The sequence below is a fragment of the Tetrao urogallus genome (assembly GCF_951394365.1).
Source record: "Tetrao urogallus genome assembly, chromosome: 14".
NCBI lineage: Eukaryota > Metazoa > Chordata > Aves > Galliformes > Phasianidae > Tetrao > Tetrao urogallus.
In genome coordinates, this window is record NC_136827.1 from 7,201,722 (window position 1) to 7,226,220 (window position 24,499).

The 24,499-nt window shown below is 37.6% G+C and overlaps 1 protein-coding gene across 1 annotated transcript in view; it reads left to right on the forward strand.

Moving 5' to 3' along the window:
* Positions 1–10,801: 10,801 nt before the first annotated feature.
* Positions 10,802–24,499, forward strand: part of ATP10B (ATPase phospholipid transporting 10B (putative)) — a gene marked incomplete at both ends in the record, with an annotated part of 55,203 nt that continues 41,505 nt past the window's right edge. The window contains 3 exons of the mRNA XM_079542239.1: positions 10,802–10,806; positions 14,697–14,990; positions 15,799–15,993. Coding sequence (XP_079398365.1) covers positions 10,802–10,806; positions 14,697–14,990; positions 15,799–15,993 — 494 coding nt within the window. The remainder of the gene's footprint in view (positions 10,807–14,696; positions 14,991–15,798; positions 15,994–24,499) is intronic.

Below are 24,499 nucleotides of genomic sequence, written 5' to 3' on the forward strand. Positions count from 1 at the left end.
AAATAACCACCAGTTTGATCTTGCTCTTGCAGCACTTAGAGTATCTGACTGTTTTCATTTTGCCAGCCTCAAAGCATATTTATGAGATGGCAAGTATTATCACCCTGCTATTGATAGGGAAAATTATCCATCAAAAGGAAGCAGTGTATAGTGCACAGCCTATTCACTCAATATGTGCAAGGGCTGCTCTGAAAGAAATGCTACTGTTTTTATTATGTTTCCACACAGCATCAGAGGCAGATATTGGTGGGATGGCCATTAAGGTTAAACCTTTCCACCATTTTTCCTTTACATTCTGTTGCTGTGTGACAGATGGCAGTAGAGAGGCAGTGTGACACAACAGCTTCTGATGTGGAACTGTGTATGGAGCAAAGGTGTGTCATTCAATTCCTCCATGCAGAAAAAATGGTGCCCAATGATATCCATCAATACTTGCTGAACATTTATGGGGAGCAAACAGTGGATGTGAGCACAGTGAAGTGGTGGGTGGTGTATTTCAGCAGTGGCAGTAGCAATGAGTGATGTGAACAACAAGCTATGTTCCAGATGGTCACAGCTATCACACCACAAAATGAAGAGAGCCTAAAACAGCTAATCCACGTGAATCAGCAGATTATGACTGAGGAAATGTGTACAGAGCTGAACATCAAGGTTTCAGTGCACTGGAAACAATGGTGACAATGCTGGAATATCACAAGGTTTGCTCTAGATCGATCGTATGAAAGCTCAAACAGGAACAGAAAGAGCACTGTATGCAAGTTTTTATCAGGACCTTTTGAACCAATACGAGGCTGAACATGACAGTTTCCTGGACTATATAATTACCAGTGACAAGATGTGCTGTCTCCACTGTGAGCTGAAGTAAAATTACAGTCCATGGAGTGGTGAATTCCCCATCAAAGAAAAAGTTCAGAGTGCAACTCTCAGCAGATAAAGTGATGTGCACTGTCTAAAAGACAGGATTGGAAAGGGGTGATACTTCTGGATTTTCTGGAACCTGTAGAAACCAACAACTGTGATACCTTGCAACACTGACTAAGCTGAAGGCTCAAACTTCCGGAGTCAGGACAGAGAAGAAGACAATCTTTCTCTTGCAGCATGGTAACACCAGGCTCCATGCCAGTTTGAAGATCATGGAGCACATTACCAGTCCTGGCTGGACTGTCCTATCACACTCATCATATAGTCCACACTCGGTGCTTTCTGATTTCCATCTGTCCAAGCTGATGAGAGATGGAGTGCATGGGCATCGTTTTCCTAGTGATGACTCCATCACAGCAGCTGTGAAACAAGTTGCTCACCTCCATTGGTGCAGTATGCAGGGTCTTGTACATTGCTGGTTAAAATGTATAGCTGATGGTGGCGACAACATTGAAAAATATCATTTTGTAGCTGAGAATCTCCACTATCAAACTGTGTTATTGCTCTCTTGTATCTGCTGTAGATTCCATGGAAATAAATAGGAGGTATTACTTTCAGAGTGACCTACGTATTATTGAAATCTGAATTCTGCTCCAGTGCTTCAACACAGTTAGTCATTTAACTATAAACCCCTCTGTTTTAGTTTTCATTCAGGTTTTGTTCACTTGTTTATCCTGCTGCCCTCTTCAGGGTCATTAGAGCTGTACTGGAGCGTGGGGAGAAGTATTAGTGCTCAGCCTCCCACGTTACTTAGTTGTTCTCCGAGAGTGTGTTTCTGCCAGCAGGATGTTCAGTGAGCCAGATTACATGATTTAATATTTTGCAGGAACTGTAATAACAAGACCAGAAGAAATGGCCAAAATGGTGCATCTTCCATTTTGACCAGCAGGTGAAGCTAAAGAGATTTATTGGATGGAAATGCTGTCATCCTGATATTAATAAAACAGAAGGTTTTGGGTAGCACCATGCAGTTATTTTTCCATGTGAATTTATGAGTGCATTTAGGGAGAGTCGTTTTTCTTCACCTGATTCTCTTTCCCTTGGAATGAATGATGGCTGTGCCACTCCTGGTTGCGAGGCGAGAAGAGAGCAAACAGTTCATAAACGTAACTGCCTTCAGGAGGAGTCTTCATGTGTACAGAAAAGCGCTCTAACAAAGAGAACAGGCAGGGTGGGCAGGTTGTAAAACAAATACACTGCTGCTTAGGAAGTTGTCTTTGCTCGGTTTATACCTCACTTGCTGTCTGATACAGACCGAGTGGAAATATCTTCAGTGCAGTTATCTGGAAGCTTTTTCTTAGGGACTTCTGCTTGTCTTCAATGTGCCATATCAGTTATGTACTCCCTTTGTGCCTGTTCTTCTGTCGACATCTACAGCCTTGCATAACAAAAATAAATCTGGACTGTTAGCTACAAATAAACGTAGACATATTTAATTCTAATTCTCTGTATAGAAGGAAAGATTCTTACCATTATTTTATTGGTCTTGACACAGTACAGCTCAGGAAACTCTTTCTGTAGTTTAGGAAGGGCTCCTCACAGTTCAATTTAGAAAAAAAAAAGGAAAGATTTTAATAAATCTGTGTCAGAGGAGAATCTCTAGGATTCTTCCCTAGCAGCAGCAAATCAGATGGTAACATGTTTGAACTAAAACACTTGTTTGTTACTAACAAATTACACTGAAATAATTTAGTGCTGTTGCCTGCATATGATTGGGTCAAAGTAATGTATAGATCTTTCTTTAAAAAGAGAACTGGTCTGAAAAACTAAAACCTGTGCAAACTGAAAAATATACATGTATAAGAAATATACCCTTGAATCCACATTTTCTGCATTCTGTTCATCTTTGAAATCTAGTGTCTTTTGGAAACACAGCCTTGAATCTGCGATATCTGGAATTATAAGTTAACAAGCTTGTGAAGGTAAACCTAACATTCTCTACGTGATTCTGCATTTATACAGAGAGATTTGCACCTCTCCGTACAGTGCAACCCTAGTGGGACATTGTTAGTGAATTTTTGTTCTTTCTGTGACACTAACAACCATTTTTCTATTTGCAAAATAGGTGGTTCACTTACATCATCATCAAATCTTTACAACAGCTACCTAGTTAATGATTGCAAAATGCTCGGAAGGCTTTAAAATAAGTGGTAAACAATGTTTGTTGGTGTTATCAAATCAAGAACTGCATTAAACACTGAATTTTACTCAATGCAGGAAAAACTCAATAAAAGCATCGACCACTGTTAGTTTGAAATCAAGCCATGTAATGCTGTGGCCCAGAGAGCATCAGAACTAAGAAGACTGGCTCTTCACTTTAACAGTTTTTTCCTAACAAAATTACATTTCCTAGTGAGCAATGTTTCTGGTGTGTATATATTTATTTCATACTTCCTATTACCATGAAATAAGCGCTGAAACATGACAAGTTGGTTAGTCTATTGTGCAATGGCAAGATTGACCAACTTTCACCTGTGGGTTTTGGACAAAGGAAGCTTATTCCTGAAAATCTCTTTTGTGGAATTCAGTGATACCCAATAGTTAATCACGTGTTCAGGCACAGCAGTGCACTGGTGAATGAAGAGATTATACACTAACCTGAGAAATACAGTTTTGCCAAAAGAATTTGTCTTATAACTGATAAGAATAGTAAACTTGTTCTACAGCAGGTTCTTCTGGTTCAGGATGACAGAAGAGCGTATGCAGATTGCGGTGGTTATGTTATAAACTTCACCCACTCAAGCAGTGGTGTTAGTTATTACACATTGCTTGTGCATATCACACCTTTATTCCAGGAAATGTTACTCCCAGGATTGCATGATATTTCTAACTTCAGTATACACTTTGTAATGAGTAGAGACATCAGGGTCTACACTCATGACACTCAAGACAGAGAAAATACTTGAGAAAGAGAGGAACACAGCTTAAGGGTTTGAATATCTCTCTAAATTTAGCAGAAAATAAATTTTGTTGATTTCAGCAGTAAGCCAGCTGGGCTTACATAACATAGTTAAAAAATTAGCAAAATTCCAGGAAGTCAACTAACTACTTCGTAGGCTGGTAGCACTGTGTGTTCAAAACAAAGCCGTTAAACAATCCCCATTTGTATGACCCACTTCAGGGTCACAGCTGAAAGTGGTTCCCTTAGTAAGTAGAGAAGATGGTTGAGTCAAGCACCACATGTAGCAGCAGGTTGTAATCAACTTTGGTGTGGAGACATAAATTACATTCAGATGCTTTTTAAAGCATAAAAAGATTGAATGTAGTAATGTATAGGTTGTTTTTTCTAACAGAAGCAACTTTGGATACAGTGATGGAGAAGTTCTCACACGCTTTTTTACCAGTTGTAATGCTTTACCTTTTGTTAGGAAGAGTTGGATGCGAGTCTCTGGTGCAGCAAGGAGAGATGGGTAGGAATTTTTTTTTTTTTTTTTTTTTTTAACCTTGGAAACTCTTGGATGTAAAAAGCCTAGAAGTGAAGCCATTTACACATCAGGCTCAATCAATGTTAATACTTACTAATAGTTTTTGGTTTTGTTGTTTTTTTGTTTTGTTTTACTTTTAATATTGTCTGCTTTAGGTTATAATGAACTAGTGTAACTTGAACAGACAGGTTGTTTTTTTTTTTTAATTGTGTCAGAAATCAGTCATACTTTAAAAGCAAAGAAACAAATATTTGCTTTGGCTATAAATCATCAGAACATCTGTATATTTCATATTTTTTTCTCATCCCATAGTGTTTTCAAACTGATTTTTGTGCCATTGTTTATGATTATATATGTATATGACATATAACGTTTGCATGTACCACAACCAAACAAGTAGTCCTCAGGACAGGTGAACAAATGAGCTTTTCATATGTTACAATTTAGATTCTTACACAGTTTCTTGGATGTCTTAGAAAGCAATTCAATAATAATGGGGGGGGGAAATGCCACTTAAGGCATTTCTTCAGTATGTTTTCACAATCTGATGAGTATCATTCTGCTTTAAAAGTATATTTCAGGCTTAAGCAATCTTCAGCAGGATTAAAATGTCCTCATTTCCATTGGTTAGGTAGTAATTAAGAGTACAAGTAATGGTAATGTAGTCTCAGAAGTTAGGAGAAAGGAGGATTTATGAGCAGAGAAGATCACATTTAGAATCAGATTTCTTAATTCCTTCCAGTTTCAGGCTTCACGCTTGCTGTTCTGACATCATTTATGTCCCATTCTGCCTCTTTTGGAATCAGTCAACTAATTGTTCATTATCACAGTGATTTTGCATTAATGTAAGTGTCTGCAGAAGTTGCAAAGCAATTAAAAAAAAAAAAAAAAAAAAAAAAACAGCTCAGGAAATCCTCAGAATATGAAAAATGCGTATTTGTTTCTTTCATTGAGGTTTCTGATGAAGTTTTCTGAAGTTTGAAGTTCATTCTTTTATACAGACTCTGTATTAAATTTTGCTAGAGTTGTAGAATTTGAATGTAGTCTGGGAGAGAAGGTTTAAACTGTGTACCATAGAGATTCTGCCTAGGAATTATCTGTACTCCAGAGTGAGGAGGTGCTCAGTCAGGATGATTGCCTCTGTTAAACCCAGAATAGTCATCACATGGAGCATTGGAGCTTTCTGCTTCCCATCTGCCCATTTATCTTGACAAGCGTTTGCCTTGCCTAATTTTCTAAAAAAGAAAATTTTTATCTATAAAATCTTGACTGCAGAACAGCACATAGGTTATTCATGTGGCCTGTTCCAATTCTGCTTACTTGTGCCAATATTTAAATCAATATTTTCTCCATATGAAGCCTGAGTAAATGAAATTACCTTTTTTTTTTTTTTTTTTTTTTTTTTAAATCTGAAATTTTTCAAGAGTTTACTTTCATTTCATACGTTCTTATGAGTTTCTACTTGTCCTACCTCACTGCAGTACATCTGATATCCTGGAAATGCATCGTTTCTGAAGTAACTGGGTTCTTTTCTCTTGTTTTCAGTATGTTTTTCTGCAGGAGAAAAATGCAAAGCTTCCCAAGATTGCTTAATCACTGTTTCAAAGTACAAATGTAATTTCCCTTTCTCTCCATGGAGCATCATCTGCAGGCCATTGCTCCCTGATATCTTGCCTTGGAAAGAGAAAGAATAGCTCAACTAGTTTTAGGCACTTAGAAAAAAATGCAACCCAAAAGCAGCAGCATTTACTGCTGAATTCCAACACTTTCCCCATCGCTGCTGTCCCAGCTGGCTGCCTGTCAGGACTGACTCGTTTTCTTTGGAATAAGGTGGTGTTCCCCAAAGTTGATGTTGTATCAGTGTGATCTGACAGGATGAGGAAAGGGAAAGATCATGGAGGAATAGAGCTGTAGATGGAACAAGACAGTCAGATAGCTTATTAGCAAAATTAGCCTTAATTTGACACATTGTCAGTGTTGGTCTTCTAGATGTTATTAACACAGAGTTGAAGGGCAATACCTTGTGAAGTTAACTTTTGTACAGTGTTTGCTGTGGTCTTACAGAATTGATTTTGTTGTATTATCCCATACTGATTTAATTAAATGCAAAATATACATATCAGCTACTTTAGGTGGGAATGAAAGAGAACAGGAGGAAAAAAGGAAAGAGTTTTGAAAGGACTTTTACTCCTGCTTTTTAAAAAACAAGGAATTCTTCTAAGGAGCACTTCAGAAGTACTTAATTATGCATTGAAATTTGGCACCGGCTTTGAGACCAAGGAAACCTGTGCTTGAGCAATAAGGGGAGATAAGTTTCCTGTCCCTCAACCTATCACCACCCTCAGCCATCTGACATGGTCCTCTTAGTTCTCCTGGTGCTCCTGGCATGATACCTTCCTGCCAGGATTACCTTTCTAGACTGAGTTCACTTCACACTATCAAAAAGGCCCAAAAAGCATAATTTCTGAATGAAGCAGAACAAATCTATCCCAGAATGTTATCCAGGTGCCACTGGACATTCCTTCAACAATACTGCATGATTCGATCTTGATTAAGCTTTCCTTTGATCTTTGATTGATATGGAGCTGTGCCCTACTTCATTGGTTGTTGTTTTAGCCTTTCTGGTTTTTCTTTCTATTTTGTATAAATAAGTAACTGTTCTCTTTGGGGTACTTTAGTTCAGTATTCACATTTGGAGAACTGAAATTAGAGTCAGCACATTCAGACAAAACCGGAGCTGCATAAAAGGTTTTTACATATAAAGGATCTTCTGGTCAGTTTCCAGTTCATCTTCAATTTTGCTGCTTCCTTTTGGACTTTTTCAGCATTGCTGAGCACCCACATGAACATCTGCAACATAATTTTGATCAGAAGTGCTTTATAATCATACACGCTATAAATATTAGATTGTCTTTTAGAGGCCACTTCACTTTGATTTTGAATATTAAGTGGAGCAAACAAAAAAAAATTATTATTCAGACAATCACTCTAATTTCAGTGTCCTCATTTCTGGGCTAAAATGCAACTAAATTCTGCCATTGCCAAAAGTTTGAAATACATAGTCTTCTAATTAAGTAGTATGCAGAACCACTCAAAGTGCTAGCAATAGGAGCAGAAACTGGATTGAAATACATAGAAAACTCAAAAGATTTCTGAGTAGCTGGCTGAGAGCAGAAGAGAGAATTTCCCCAACCTGGTGCAATGAAAATGCTGCTTGTGTGATATATTCGGGGGGGAGGGGGGGGAAGAAAAAAAAAGAAGGAGAGAGAGAGAGAAGAAGAAGAAGAAGGAGAAAAAAAAAAAAAAAAAAAAAAAAAAAAAAAAAGCCATGTGAAAAACAAGCCCAGCAGCCATAGATGTAGATATCTGCATCAAATGATTTTTCTGATCAAATGAGCTTCCGGGGCAGTGGGTCTATAATTTGTCTCAACTCACCCTCCTAACCTTGACTGGCCACATAGATCTGGCGTGCAAGTCTGTTGTCCATTCACATTTTAGGTACAGTTTACTTTCTTTTCCTCTTGGGTGGAAAACGCCCTGCTGGCTCTTCCTGGGTTCTGTGTGCTATGGAAGTTACTTTGCTCAAGCAAAGTTTCTATAGTCATACTTTATTTATGTTTCAGATGCCTTAATGTGGCTACGTGGAAATGCTGGTTCCTTTATTCCACTCCTGCTTTTAGAATGACTTCTATGGACCCAACAAGAAAATGAATAACTGGGTCAAGAATTCTTTGATGGCATTAAGTCCTAAAAATGAAAAATTTTATTGCCATGGGCAAATCAGAATTGTAGAACCCAGGTGACACACGTTGCTGCTGCTTTATCTGATTACAGGTATCATATCAAGGCATATTAAGTGCTTTTATAGATGAATAAGGCAGATTCCTCAGATGTAGAACATGCTGATTGCTAAAAAGTGAGATGGAGATATGTCAAATGAATGAGTAAGAGGCAGTGTAGCATGTGCATCTTACCATCTTCTACCTGGGTTTTCTTTTCTGGTATCCACATAATAGAGAATGGATTAGTAGCTTTCTAGCAGGAAGGAAGATGGTCCAGAACTCTTAATATCCTTGCTCTTAAATGCTTTCTGAATTGCCATTTTTCTATGAACAAAAACAAAACAAAACAAAAACAAAACAAAAAAAAAAAAAAAAAAAAAAAACCACCAAACTTTTGCCTGTATGTAAGATCTTACTTGGAAACTGACTTCAAAGAGCAGTGGATTCATGTGATATGGAGTTCTTTTTACTATTATTTAAAAAGAAATATGAGTGTGGATTTGTTCCTAGATTCTGACTTTCAAAAGTCCTGCGTCAGAGGAATAAATAGAAGATGTTTTCTGATTTCAGAAAACTTTTGTATTTAAAATACCATCTTCAGATGTCAAGATATTTAGTTCTAATTATTTTTTGTAATAACCACTTTCACTTCAGCACTGGACTGAAATCTATAGTTTTATGTCTCTTGTATTTGCTTTGAAAAGATAGAATCATAGAATGGTAAGATTGAAAAAGCCTCCAATGTCATCAAGTCCAATCATCAACTCATCATCACCATGGCCACCTAAAACACTTCTGGGAGATATAATGGCATTCACTGCCAATGTCCTGCGCACCAAATTGTAAGGAACTTCAAGAATTTCTCATTTGAAGTCATGAAAACAAAGATCTGTCTGCTCTTTCAGACAGTCTCTCCAGTCAGTCTTCAGTCTCGAAGTCAGATCTTGCCATTAGTGACCTTCACAAAGCTCTATGCAGGTATCTCTTCCCAGTATTTCCCAAGCTGAAATTGGGAGTGAGCAGAGTAAAATTAATTACAGTGCTGGAAGATGGTAATGTTGCGGAATCTATCTCTGACTACATTAATAAAAAATGCAGTGGGCCTGAAAGTAGTAAGAGTAGTTCTGGATACGCTGGCAGCAGTGATACTCATCGCATGTAGCCAGATTCTTTGTCGCTCCCTTCATTTAAGGGAGCATGCAATAGGGGTAGTAAAGCAAACTCCTTATTCTCAGAATGATGCAGAACACTTCATCCAGCATTGCTATTTGCAAGGTGACATCTCCTCTGTGGAATAACATCCGATAATCATCCTTGTCTGTGTGTCTTGTATGTCAGCATATGCTGAGCGCACATCTGTTTTGAAAGCAGTCTTAATAGCACAGCTGCAGCTCTGTGGAAGGTTGCACTGCCTGTACATGTCTCTGCACTCCTCCAGCTGAAAGGAAGTTCAGCAGCAGGCAGTACCATCCAGTCTGTCCTGGGGAAAGAGTCTTATAATTAACCTATTATTGCAAGATCTCTGGATTTCTTCCCCACGGAAAGAGAATCCTGTTGAGACATGAAAAATGTATCAATCTAATATAATAATAGAATAGTGAAGCCCTGTGGTTTAATGACGCATTAAAATTATGAAAAGTTCTTTTCTGTTTATCCCACTCAAACTTGCACTCAAAAACATTATGTAACTGTTAATCCATAATACATTTATCTTGCCAGTTGAAAGACAGCAGTCTGCAGTGACCAGTGTTACTTGATTGAAACAGTCCTTCAGGGCTCCTTTCTTTTCATTTTCTAGCAGCTTTCTTTCATATTGCAAGCATTATTGCTCTAATATAAAATGCTACCGCATGATTTGAGGTTGCAGTCTATATCCTGCTAATCAGTGTAATTGCCTTCCTTATTCTTCTCAGCCTCCTTTCCCTTTTCCATTATTTTTAACCGCCAACATGACCAAGCTGGAATTTCTATCCAGTATCACCAAAAACTGATAGAGCTCCCTAGCAGATCATTGCAAAGCAGATAAATAACTTTGTGACTGAGGTTTCTGTAATATTCAGCTCACTTACTAATGTTTGTCTCCACAGCCAGAACCTTCCCAAAATGGCTCTTGTTTTTATTAGTTGTGAATACCACATTGTCCATATAGGGCGTCAAGAATACAAATTGCTGCTGCATTTAATTAGGAAATACAATAAAAGTTTTGCAATAAAGGAGTTAAGTATCAGAAGGGATTTCTATTATTTAATGCCTTCCATGCCATACAGGCAATGTAGAAATGAAAATATCAGGTGAAAAGTTGGAAGGATATGTTTTAAATGGAGTTCTCTATAATGCCCACATCTGCATGGAGGTGCTGCCTTTGCACTTTTTTTTTTCCACAGTTCTTTTTCAGAACTGATCTCCATTCTGTTTGAAATATTGCCCTAAAGTAAACTTTTCTGAAATATCCAAGAAACCTTTGAAAACAAGGTCTAGACCTCATCTCACTTAATTCTTCAAGTTGCCTATGAGAAGGAATTATTTTTTAAACATGGGCCAGTCATCTTTAGTAAACAGCAAATGAGTCATGATTACGTAAAAGTTTCCTGTGCATCTACAGGAAGGACAGAATTCCTGTCTCCAAAAGTCTTGGACACAGACATTTACAGTCAAGCTTGTTACTTCGCAGGAATGAGGTAACTTCAAAAGAGAAAAAGTTGTTCTCTTAACTGACTTTCTGATGAGCTTTCTCCTACAGTCACTGTTACTTTTTTTAATGCAAAAATCTTCAGACAGGACAAATACTAGTAAACAAATACCAGTAAAGTGTGTGCCAGCTCATCCACCCTAGCTAAAAGATTGTCGTGGTTTTCTATTGCAGTCTGCTTTTGTCCTATAGAAGCTTCCTTTCATGTTGAATGAGATTGAACAATAACAGGGAGGACATTAGCAATGTAGACCATCCATGAGGAATTAAGGAGCAGTTTTACCACTGTCACCAAAAAGATGCAAGAGGAAAACATGTGCTATCAATGGACTCTAGCACCTCAATTCTAGTAAAGGGAAATATCTCCCAAATGCCTTTGATGGCTTACATTTTCAACGCTTTGAAATAGAAGACAAACTTGAGGCACATAGAGGAAAAATGCCAAATTTGGCCAGCTATGTGCTTGATGTTGGACTACTGTTTTCCTTCTGGTTTGATCCTTGTCTAAAATAGGTCTCTTAATGGGAAAGTTCACCTCTTCTACAAGAGTTCTTGCAAATTTCTTCTGTGGAATAATATTTTTTAAGAAGTAAACATAGGCCTGTCTGAGCAAGATTGATACAGTTAAGTCATATGCTGATGTATTTCTGATACAATAAATCATTTGAGTAAGTTGAACTCCACCCTTAGAAAGGACTCAGCAGCATTTCTTCTCTAACTATCTGCCCAGTACAAGTTTCAGCTCTTCATTTCTCCCAATAAAAGGAAAAGAGAATCATACTGTTTATCTCTAGCTTCAAAAACACATCCTGATCCCCTGGATATCTTATGTTCTAGATACGATTGAGTGCTGTCTGTGTAAGCTTACCACAAGGCAGGATAAATTGTGAGCGCTCTGACTTTGCAGAATTTGTTCAGGGCAGAAACACAGCACTAGACTTAGCAATGGTGACAGTTTCATTCACTGATGAAATGGAGCAAGAATAAAATAAATGAGCCTTTCAAAACATGAACGGTGACCGTAGGCTGTATGAGATATAATTGTCTGCTTATTGCAATAAATGCATTGCTGTTGTGCTTACAGCATGTGCTAAATCCTCTTTCTTATACTGAAATGATAAGTAGCAGTAGTAGTCGATATCTCAAACAGTATGTTTTTCAGAGTACTGTTACAAAACAGACAAAATATATTCATTTTCCATGGGTACAGTGGAACATTCTTTTTAATTAATAGAAGTTGGATGTTTTAATCTATGTGCAAAAAGCAAGGAAAAAATTTTTTAGTGATGTTGTTCCTTTGAATTACCTGATAATTGTTGTGAAATTGCACTCTGTACTGTAGAGAGTGTGATGTCAGTCCTCCTCTTCTTGTTAGGAAATTCTGTTGGATTTTTTTTCCAACACCTTTTTGTCAACAGTGTGAATGATAGTGTTTCTATTCACAGGGAATCGTTCACTTAAGTCTTTCATCAAGCATCAGAAATCTTGGAAACTTGCTTAGACTTGCATCCTTCCATTGTCTGATGGAAGATGCATCAAGGTTTTCATGCTTTGCTTATTGTTTCCCATGTTTCAGGAAGTCTGATGCAGGCTTGTGAAATAATGTGACTGCTGTGTCTAACCTGTGCTAACACCGGATACACATTTTTCATCTCAAACCTGAATATAACTGGATGTCTGCTTGTTACCTTTACTACAAATAGGTTATAGTTTAATCATTTATGTTGCATGTTTTTCTTCAAACTGAGATATTTTGTCTTGCGTTAACTTTTTGCACGTTTCTTCCACTTGGAGATCAGAAAAGAGTGGCAAAACTGAACACAAACTGAGGTTAAGTTTGGTACACTTCACCAAATCACTCTCTCTCTCTCTCTTTCCTGCAGACCATCTCTGACTTATAACACATTGGCTACCCTTCATCTGTGGCCTCAGTCCTGTGGGGATGCTGCTTTTATTCCCTTTCAGCAAACCCTGTAGTCTGATAGCTGCCTTGGTGCTGACTGCCCTCATGCTCCTATATGAATATGGCCTACACGGATCAAGCATACTTATAAAACTTATAGACTGTTTTGCTTTCTAAGTACATAGTAACCCATTATCACAATGACAACTGCTTACCATTGCAGTAGCTAATCTTTCCACAGGTGAATACTGTGATTGCAAACACAGTGAAGTCATCTAAATTAAGGGATAAGTTCTGTAATTCTAGTCTGTGGTGCACAGTGCAGTAACAGCAGGTCCTGTTAAAAGCTTCTTTTGCTTGCTTGTTCAGATATTTACACCTTTTTCATCTCCTAGAAATTCATGGTTTCAACGTTCCTTGTCAAGTTAACATAGCATTAAATCTCATTCATTGAATATTGGGACTTAAATTTGTATCAATGAAGCCAGTACCACGAAGATCTGATAGGTAGAAATTAGTCCTTCTGCTCTCACTGTCGAGGACCCGTGGGCACTGCTGTGTGACATGAACTCTCAATGATTTTTCCGAGCAGCTAGTAAGCAAAAGTGCACAAACCCTACTTGTTGCTTGCTGTTGCCACAATGCACTTTAAATGTGTTGGTGCAATTCAGTAGTCTACATTTCCCCCTCCTGTGACTAAATTGCATACATCTTTTTAAATATGGTTATGTTCTTTTCTTCTTTTTTTTTTTTTTGTTTTTGTTTTTCCAAAGGAAATCACAGTGCATTCAGTAAAAGAAGGCATTTTGGAAGAGGAAGTTGAGAGCTGAGGGGAAAGAAAGACCCAACGTGTAATAAAGCTATAAACCATTTCAAAGTACAGTATGTTTGAAATAGGTCTATTTAGAGTTGCACAGGCATGTACAGATCTTCTTTATCTGTTTCAAACAAGGTTGCTCTTAAATAAAAGTTTAAACCAGTGAATTAATCTAAGTGACCACTGTCTAAAAATTAAATAATAAAAAAAAAAACCTTCTATTTCCACCAGTTGAGGTGGGTTCAGTTCACAATTTTTGTTCACAGGAACTGTGAAGTTGCACAAACCGGTGCATTTTCTTGTTGTGTTTTGTTTTGTTTTTTCACATTTGCTGCTTCAACTTCATAAGGCAACTCCTGGTCCCCAAGCTCCTGCTGCTAAGTTGAGATTCTACTGAGCGTAATAGAACACTGCTGGAGCCTGAGTGTCCTGGCCATTCGATTGCAATTGCATGTGTGAACAAGTCAGAAAACAAGTGTTCAGAGATAACAGGATTAGTATTAGGAGATTGAATTCTTTTCTCTCTCCAATGATTTTTTTTTTAAATGCTGCTTGGCATTTTCCATTTAAATGAGCTTTCTGTGAAGCTTCTAGAAAACTATTATAGGAATGTACACAAGATTAAACTGATGTTGCAGTTCATTACTATCTGAGATTTGAGATTCAACACCTGAGTCTGTCTTTTCTTTAAGTGCGAAAAGAAAAGCTATCGTAAAAAAATCTGAAACTCTTGAAGAAAAGTGCCTGAATATATTTGGTGGCAGTTTATGACTGAAGAAACTGGTACAGATTTTGTCATGGAAAAGCTGTTGTTCACATCTGTTAAACTGGTTTTATCTATGTTAGTTTGCTGTTACAGCACACAGAAAATGGAGATGGGCTTTCTATTGCCTGGAGATAGAAATGGATTTTTCATTACCGAATATTTTGCTATTAATATATGCTATATGCTATTAATATATGCTATATGCTATTAATATATGCTATAACCCTTATTCCATGCATTCTCTGTAGAAAGTGCTGAGTTCAAAGACTGAACATGTAGTGGACTGAACAGTTGCACTGTTTGTTGTTTTAAACCTCTGCTAGCAAGATGCATAGTGAATTTTCTACTGGAAGTGAATTGGCTTTCAGTCCTTGTTGTGCATTTGTCTTTCAGACTGACGTTCCTGCTGGGAATGGCTTTGTCGGTAGACTCAGCTTCATACCGTTGGCAGCGACTCGGAGCCAAAAGTGCCCCCCAGACTGTGTCAGAATCAACACCTCTGCTGTTTTCTGTCAGAGACAGACTGAAACTCAACTTGAACAAGTGGAGGATTGTGTTTTCCAACAATGGGAGGCAGCAGAGAGGCTGGGACCAAGCTTCTAGATTTTATTCTGGAAACAGGATACAAACTACAAAATACACATGGCTTACTTTTTTGCCCAAAAATCTTTTTAAGCAGTTTCACAGGTAAAAATAATAATCATCAAATGATGATAAGAACTCTTTCTGAAGCAGTGATATTTGGGGGTGATAGAGAAGGGTCGCTTTTGTAGCTACCATGTCTTTAAATTTTAGGTGAACGCTCTTTGTAAACAAATGTCACCTAATTCATACTGAAGTGGAGGCTTAAAGCAAACAAATAGTAGGTGTTCTAACCCATGTTGTGGCCACATTCAGTACTGGAGCAGCTTTCCTTGTAAAAATTTCGGGTTGCATATCAAGATAAGATATCATGTTCCATATCCATCTCTAGAATTGAAATTTCTGTTAGCTTAGATTTATACCTTCATAATTTGATCTTCCACTTTCCACAGATGGAATTTTTCATGGGTCCTTGAGTGAATCCTGATGTGAATTATGAACATGTGTTTTCTATACTCATCCTGCTGCATTGGTTTATTTTTTGTGAGGTTTTTTGGGGGGGTTTGTTGTTTTGTTGTTTGGTGTGGTTTGAGTTTTATTTTGGGGGGTTTATTTTTATTTCTCTCATTAGAGAACGTTCACCTCCTAGAGATTATATATATATATATATATATATATATATATGTATATATATATATACTTGTAATACGTGGAAAACTAAGGTAGCTATAATGTTATGACAATATATCTCACAAGCTTTTCTAAAGAAAAAATAAGCAAATCAGTTAAATAATTGATTATTTTGAGAAAGGATGAGGTTAGAGATGTGAAATGATTAATGCTTATGACATGAGATGGGGGATTTTCATCAGGAAATTACACCTTTAATTCATTTTTGTATCTTTCTTTACAGGCTAGCTAATCTTTATTTCCTCTTCCTGGTGGTTCTAAACTGGTTCCCACAAATGGAAGTCTTCCACAGGGAGATTACTATGATTCCTCTGATCATGGTGCTGCTTGCCAGTATGAGTAAGGATGCTATTGAAGACTATAAAAAATACCAATTTGATAAGAAGATAAACTCTTCTAAAAGCAGGGTATATGACAAGTAAGTAGACCAAACCAATTATTCTCCTTGTGTTTGGCATGGTGGAAGCTGCTCATTTTGATTTTGCAACAATTCCCTTCCTGACCTTTTGGAGTATAGGAAGTTTGGAAGACCTGTTATAAACACCTTCAGAACATGCTTCATTTATCTCACTCAGAGTCGGAGTTATCCTGAGAAGTTTTGTTTTCTATCACAAATCTGTGTGCTGATACGTCAGTTTTCATTCCAAGTTTTCAAACCAGTTTACCAACACACTGTATCTTCTCCTAGTAGCAGAAGGTTCTGAGGAGGTCTGGAAAAGATCATTAGCCTTTTTTCACATATTGGAACAACATCTTTCAGAAATTTCCTGATAAAACCATTAAAACAAAAAATTAATGATCAGCTGCATTTATGCATTCAAGGTGAAGCATAACCAGGAACTGAACAAATTTTATAGCATTTCCAGTTAGCATAGGTGATCAAAACAAGACATATTCACTCTGGAAGTGGTACAACACCCACCTGCAGTAAGCTGTGTTGTTTGCTCAGTACTGACTCAGAAGGAAGAAATATTTTTAAGTGCAATTCTTATTGCAACATTTCAATTTCATCAGAGTTTCTTGTCCAGGTACTAATTTGATTTGAGACTACATCATTTGTCTCTACATAACACAATAGGAGCTTTGCTTTAAAAGATGTTTAAATACTTGTGCTTCCTCCATTTTTTTAACACCTCCTTATGCCCAAGCCATAGAGGAAAAATTACCGTGTAGCTTTCTTGCAATTTAACTCTCATCTGTGCTGATTACTTATGTGGCAAGGGCACAAGGTCCAACAGACTGAAAGAAATGAGAGTCTGCACGGAGAAAAGGGTGAGAAAGGTCTGGGTGAGAAAAGGAAATGTGAGTCCTGAGGCCAGTCTAACGGGGGAGGAGCAACAGGCTGTGGGGCAAGCTGGGTGAACTGCCCTTAAATTGCCTATGTATATGTATAATTCTTTCTACTAGAAATTTTTGCTCATATTAGAGAGTAGGGTGGGACAGGATGCTTGCTTGTTTGTTTTAATAAATGAAGTTATGGGCATGAAAGCAAATAGTAAATAGAGGAGGTTGGAAAAGATGAATATTTCTGTACAAAGGTTTACAGTAATCTGTTGACTTCTGTACGCAGAGCTCTGCCCTTTACCTTTGAACTTCCTGGCTGCAAACAGGCTTATAATACAATTCAGAAACACTTGGAGTGAATGGTGAAAACTGCATGTATGTCCTTAGTTCTGTCTGTGCAGTGTTAAAACAAAGGTACTTCATCTGAGCAGACGCATGATTCCAGGGAAATACTCTGGGGCCTCCAGGCATGCGGTAACAGGAATAACAAAACATTCAGGATGTTTTTCTCATGTGTGACGTGCAGCCTTCCCGGCAAGCTTTAGGACCCAGAGCAGCTGGGTCAGGAAGATACCTGTTTCAGGGCAGGTGGATGCCGGAGTCGGTGAGAAGCAGCCCTGTGCTCTGACAGCTTGAGTATTCCCTCCACCACTTTGGACTTGATATTGATTATTGAACTCTTCTAACTTCATTAGCCTATGACTTGAGGCTACTTTTTGAGAGGACAGCAAGATGTCAAGGAGAAGTTTTCCAGGCTGCTTCTCTAAGATGGTATGGAAAAAACATTTTTTCAAGGAAACCTGCTGTCAATGCGTTGCTTCAGACAGAGAAACCCAAAATGAAGTGCTGGAGAAGAGAGGAAAATTAAAGAAAAGAAGAAAGAAAAATGAAAATAAGCGAGTGATCAAGTCCAATTTGTCTTTTGGAAGTACAAACTGGAAAGAAAATCCGAACAGATACTATGGCTCCAATAAAATTAAGACCACGAAATACAGCATCTTGACTTTCGTCCCTAAAAACATCTATGAGCAGCTTCACCGCTTTGCCAATATTTATTTTGTGGTCATTGCACTGCTGAATTTTGTGCCAGTGGTGAATGCTTTCCAACCAGAAGTTTCTTTGATCCCTATTTGTGTTATAATAGCAATGACAGCCATTAAAGATGCTTGGGAGGACTTTCGGCGGTATAAACTAGACAAAGAAATCAATCATATGGGTTGTTACGTTTACAGCAGGTGAGTTTTTTACAGATTTTCTTTTGGAAAATGTTGGCTTGAGATTTTTTATCACTTGTGAGGTTTTTTTGGTTGAAATATTAATAAATGCCTGCTAAAAAATCACAGTGATTAAGTGAAATGGTGTAAAGTTGCAGTGACTAGATAACACCCATACTTGGTCTGATAACAGGAAAGATGTTCTTATTTTGCTTAAATCTATTGTTCAGACTGGGAAGGAAAGTTTTTGTTTCATGGTTCTGCTGTGGCTATCGGCCACTTAGACATGCAGTGTTTAAATAGCTATCGAGCCCTGGAGTTCTAAGGAATTTTCAACACGGCTAAATTGTGTCATTACAGTACAGAACAAGATTTGCACAATCAATATAGCACAGAACAAGTTCTGTCATGCAAGTGGGTCCTTGTTTGCTTAGAAACCTAGGAACCTTTGAAAAATGTAGCTAGTGCTTTGGACTAATTTCAGTTTTATATTCCAAACTGTAGGCTGCCTTCCAGTTGTTTTTTTTTATTTTTGTGGGTTTTTTTTTTTCTAGGTTGTATGTAAAACAAAACTGCATGTAAATGTATTTTTAAAAAAACTGAGATAGTAACGCATACTTCTGTTTGATCTTCTCCAAGTGAATATCTGTGACATTTTCAAAATGTTTCATGACCTCTTAAGTTTAGGACTTTTTGTTGTAGCAAAACTGTTATCAACATAGAAGATGACTTCTGCCTGCTTAAATATCACACAGGGTGCCAGCAGAGCAAAACTTTTAATTTACCTGAACTTTATTCGTCATGCCTCCAATTAATCAGCAGTGTTTTATGTTCTCACAAGTAGAATCTTGTAGAACTCTAGAACTCTTTTATCACAGAGTTCTGTCATTACTGTTTCTCTTGCATGTCGGATTTTTATTTTTATATCCTGCTGGTTAAGAAGAGAAATAATGGATTTGCTTACTTACCCCCGCATAGAGGTAATGACTTGTCAGAAATAAAATCTCTGCTCTTTTTGCTAACTTATCTGGAAAAGTGGACATTTTACAGGTTTCTAAATATTGCACATCTAGGACTTTTTCCTCTTCCACTGTGAAGACTGTCAGTAATTCTAATTCTTTGGGTAGGTACCCTGAATTGCCCCTATCTTTGAGGCTGCCATAGTTGCATTAATCCATGGAGCAATGGATTATTTGATTATATAAGACAGGGAACGGTAGGATTGCTATGGAAACACTACTTCCTCTTGACATAACGCAATGTTAATTTATATGGAAAAGACTTTTACCTTGAGTAAATGAGAAGTAGAGAATACAATACGAACTGTTTTCATGTTAAAGTACATCATGGCATTACAATGTACACACAGATCCAGATCCACGCTGTAGCCCTGAGTACTTTCTTATGCAGAAAGATGAGGTAGCCCATCTTAACATTGCTCATCCCATTCCATAGGAAGGTCTTTGATGTATGAATAAATCTTGTGTATCACCGGAGTCTTATAGCCCAAAACAGTGATGTAAGGGAAAGAAAAATAAGGAAGCCTTCAGACTCTACTATTCATTCTATCTGGAATAAGTGTTGACAATTGTGATTGCTCTCAGATCTGTAGTTATGGCTTATTATATCATGAATAATTTTAATCAGGCTTCTATAGCTCTTTGGGAAGCTGGTATGTCTTGTTCTTCTTGCTAGCTGCAAAGTCATGGCTTTGTATGATGGCTTCTAATTTTCTTCCTTGTGAATCATCTGTCAAAAGTAATTTTTTAACACAAGTGAAAGTCTTTTTCAGGGGACTGTGAATCTTGTTAATTTTGTGACACCAAAGAATCCTGTGTAATAGAGTAACTCATCTTCCATTGTAAGATGAAAATTTAATTAGATTTAAGGTATTAATCTTGGAGTGTAAATTGTCTTTATTTCAGATTTCAGTAACAAGAAATCTAGTTCCTGTTCCTTAAAACATACAAAGTGCACTCTCTTTTCTGAAAGCCAAATGTCCTCCAAAACTTTCTTGAACATCAGAGGAAATGCTGTTAACTTGCCTTCTTTCAGCATGGAGCAAGGGAAATTGAATTCAAGTAGACTGCCCTGTAAACACATTACTTCTAATTTTCTTTTTTCCAGAGGTCAGCTGGAATAGCTAATCTAGCCTGCTAGTCAAATGAAGGAAAAGACACTTCAAGTAGTGTACTTAAAGAATGCTTAATTGGAAAAAAAAGAAACAATAATATTGAAGTATCTTGGGGAATTGCAATACCTTAGATCTGATGTTTGATTGCGAACATTTAACTTTCTGATTAAAAAGTATTTCTTTCATAAATTGTGTACAGACTTGTGCCGCCAGATTACATCACGCTACGCCAAAATATGAGAACTAAATTATACTTGCTTCTTTTGTCTTGTCTTTTAATTATACTTAGTCTTCTGTTAAATATACCTGGTCTGTTTTTAAATTTTTGTAGGAATGAGGCTTCTACCACTACAATATGTGATTATCAAAGCATTTTCTATGATATTCTGCTTTATTATCCTTCTTTAATTGCATTAAAATTCCTCAAGTGACCTGGTTTCATGCAACCCTAATTATTCTTCATCATCAACATTTAATTATAGTGCTCATGCATGTGTAATTTCTATCATGTTCATTTTGCTACTCCCAGACAGCTTTTAGGCAAGATATGTACATAGAACACCCTTTTAATCTGTCTTGTCAGTCAGTCCATCCATTCCTATTTGGATTACTTTTCTCTGAAGTCTCTTGAATTTGTTCCTAACTAACAGTGGCCAGCACTGAGTGTGGTATGCAGGTCTGCAAGTGAATGTCAAACCAACAGTTACTAAAAGCTATTTAATTATTTCAGCATTCCATTACATTTGAGAAACCACTTGATGTATGTATGATTAACTTGTGGGCTGGGTCTGATGTACCTCTAGGATTAAGCTGTACTGATCTTCAAACACTCCATAGCATCCAGACAGGATTTTACACTGACTTCATGATTCTGGAATATCAAACCTTAATTTTTCTGACTATTCTGAATAGATGGTCAGGTGCTAATACAAAGTATTAGCATCACATTTCAAGATGGCAGAGCAACGTGCTTGACTGAATGCACGTTCATCAGGCAGCTACACCTGTAAAAGCATCAACATCATCTGGACAATTAACATTGCTTAATGTTAAGCACCTATACTCAGATATCTGATACAGTGATTCAGAGAAGCCTAGCGTATGTTCTTTGAATTATGCAGTGGTGTTGTCAGACAACTAGGTAAGTCAGCAGGCATACTGGTGAGAGAACCTGACTGCACTCAGTATAGAAAAATTTTTCTCTGCAGTGCTTACAGACTCCGTGGCTTTCAAGAAATTCCTGTAAGGATCAATTTCCTCTTCCCATGCAGGTCTGCAGGTGTCTGGGTCACAGGAAAAAAAAAAGTCTGGACTTTATTGTGATTCTGCATTTGCTTAGTATAAAGTCTGAGAAGATTTAAAGACTTCTGCATCAGCATTTACCCTAAGGTAGTCGCAAAGCAGTGCTGTGAAAATAAGGGAAAAACAAAGACCTCATCATTGCATTACACGGAGTCAGGAGTGCTATCAGCTAGGAAGCAATTTTTAAAGAGAATGAAAAATCACAATTCATTTGAGATTTGTAATTCAGTGTGATAATTTATGAGGCAGAAGTTGGAGACGTTGTGCAGGAAGTTTCTGACAGCAATGGAGATCTGCTTGCTTACCAGTTACAGTACCTATTCTATACTTTTTTTTTTTTTCTTAAAATTGAGGCAGCTGAATAGTCAAGAGAAAGACTGCCTTCAGCTTCAACCTCCTGCATATACTCTGACCAGCCGGAGTTTCTGAGGGGAAGAAGGACTGCACCTCTGCTGGGTGCTGTCAGCATCTGAGAAAGCATTTGCTTTCTCCAGGGCAGCAGTGACAGACAGGGTCTGCAGCGAAAGAGCAGCATGTCTGGGAGATAGTGGAGAAGGGGAGGGGAAGTGTTTGCAAACAGGAGTAGACCTACTGTCAAATCTTTTAGAGGAAAAAAAGGCAACTTTTCTCTGGACCCAGGAAACATCCTATGCAGTTCATTCAACCCAAAGTGAGCCTGAAAGCTTGTCAAGTAGAAAGGAGAGGAAAACGTCATCCTGCCAAGGGGCACAGTAAGCAAAAAGAGGTTTGTTGCCAACATACTCATTTAAAGTCTTCTTCAGCAGCACTGAGTTTTTGCTTGTTGAAGAACAATTTCTTTCTACTTTATTATTTTTGTTTTCTAACAAAGCATAACTTTAAAGACTAGAGTTCTGCTGGAGGCTTTATTGGATTCATTTTATACACCAAGAAAAAGAGTCTCAAGCCTGTGATCTGCTTTAAGTCCCACCATCTTGCCTTGGGCAAAATGGCATTGGATTTGCTTTGGCACAGCCGCATCAAGACTTCTATATCTTGTTGCTGCTTCCTCTGAATGGTGGATGAATATCAACAACGGGGAATCTCCTGGCTTCATACTCCAGCTTTTTGCATGGCTGAAGATGCTTTTCTAAGGCAGCAACAAACATTGATAATTTAATCTTTTTTGTATAAAATAGCAATATGAATAAATTACTGTTAACTGCAGGGTAATTGTCTGCTATGATAGTACTGCAACTCGGTATCCATTATCAAAGATACAGGAAACTGGTTTGCTTAATATTATAAATGAGTATATTAGCTACCCTGCTTGCAGCAGAGGGTTGGAACTAGGTGATCTCTAAGGTCCCTTGCAACCCAAGACATGCTATGATACTGTTGTCTCCATGGCCTTGTCACTGGCAGTCAGCATCCTCTGCTCTATACAGCTTTTGTGTACTCCAGGTTGTATGGAATTTTTGTATCTGGGTTAAGTATGGATACCTGAATTAACAACCAAAATGCAAAGTGCCTTCTACATGTTGAGGTGCTCCTCAGCTTCCAGTGAGATGGGAAGTTGGTTTCAGTGAGGAATACTCCCCAGTCTGATATATGCCACCATGTAACTTCCTGAACCAAAACAGTAAATAATTAAATTGTGAACTCTCCTTATGGTGTTTCTGTGGTGAAGAAATCTATGACGTGCAGCTGACAAAAGGAAAAGTCAAATTTCCAACTCTCAGCTAGTCCAGGCAGCAGCAGCTGAATGTCAGAGAGCGGTGAAGCAGTGATTCATATCAGCCAGAGCATTTCACCAGAGTGAGGATCCTTAGGCTCTATGGAATATAACCCATAAATATGTAACGAATGCTACCACAGCTTTGTGGATTGCTATACCAGAGCTTTTTTCAAGATCTATTACCTACCAGGTAAGTCCCATTTTAACTGTTTTTTTCTGAATGCGTCTAAATCCTGGAGAGGAGCAGAATGCTACCTGCTATGTGACCTGAAGATGCTACGTGGTCGTGTAAGGAAATGACTGTAGAAAAAATGATGACTTAGGCTAAGGCTTCCAGAAACTTTGTAAGATAAAAGCGGTCTTTAAGTCACTGACTTGGAGTTACTTATTCACTCCAGATAGTGCCAGTAGAGTCACAGCATATTTCTCTAGGGAATATTCACACACAATAAATAAAAATAAAAATAAATTGAATGTTCCTAATTACATTAATTGATAGATTTTATTACATTGCTTTTTGTAATTTAAGCCAATGTGTATTCAAAATACTTTTGAATTGTACTTTATTTCCTCATTTGGTGCAGGTTGTTACAAAACAAGACAGCGTTGAAAAAAAAAAAAAAAAAAAAAAACAAGTTAAACTAAAACCAAAGTATTGCAAAAAATATATTTTTAAGTTTCTGGTACTTAGCAGAAGTCCATATAAACTTGGAACGTTAACAGAAGTTGAGTATAGATGGTTTTATCATTGAGATTGTAACATCCATAGTATGATGCTACAGACAGTTTTAACGCATAAAAAGTTAGGATTTGCTTCTAGTATTAAGGAGTTTGAAATGCCAAAATGATATAATTAAAGATGTCTTCAGTTTGACTAGAAAGAGTTCTATCTATAATTAAAAGATTTGCTGAAATTGCAGAGCTATTGTGGGGGGGAGTGGCTATAGGTGCTTGCTAAGTCCTTTTACTGGACTGACTGCTTCTAAGTGATACAGTGTTTTGATGCTGGTGATGTCCACAAGACAGAAACAGCCTCCCCCTAAATGATGGTAACATGGTATAAACCAAGGATGAATTGGCACAGATATTTTGGCTCAGATGATATCTCCAGCTCAGGAATACTGAGTGAAGTTGTGCTGTATTGTGAGCTATGGGCAGGTTTCAGGATCAGTTCCTCTCCAGTCTAGTGCCACCCTCAATTTCTTAATCTCCTCCTATGTTGTCATTTTTTCAAGGTTTTATGGAAGCAGCTCCTAACCTTGCGTTCATAGCCTTAAAATGGTCTTTGAAAGTA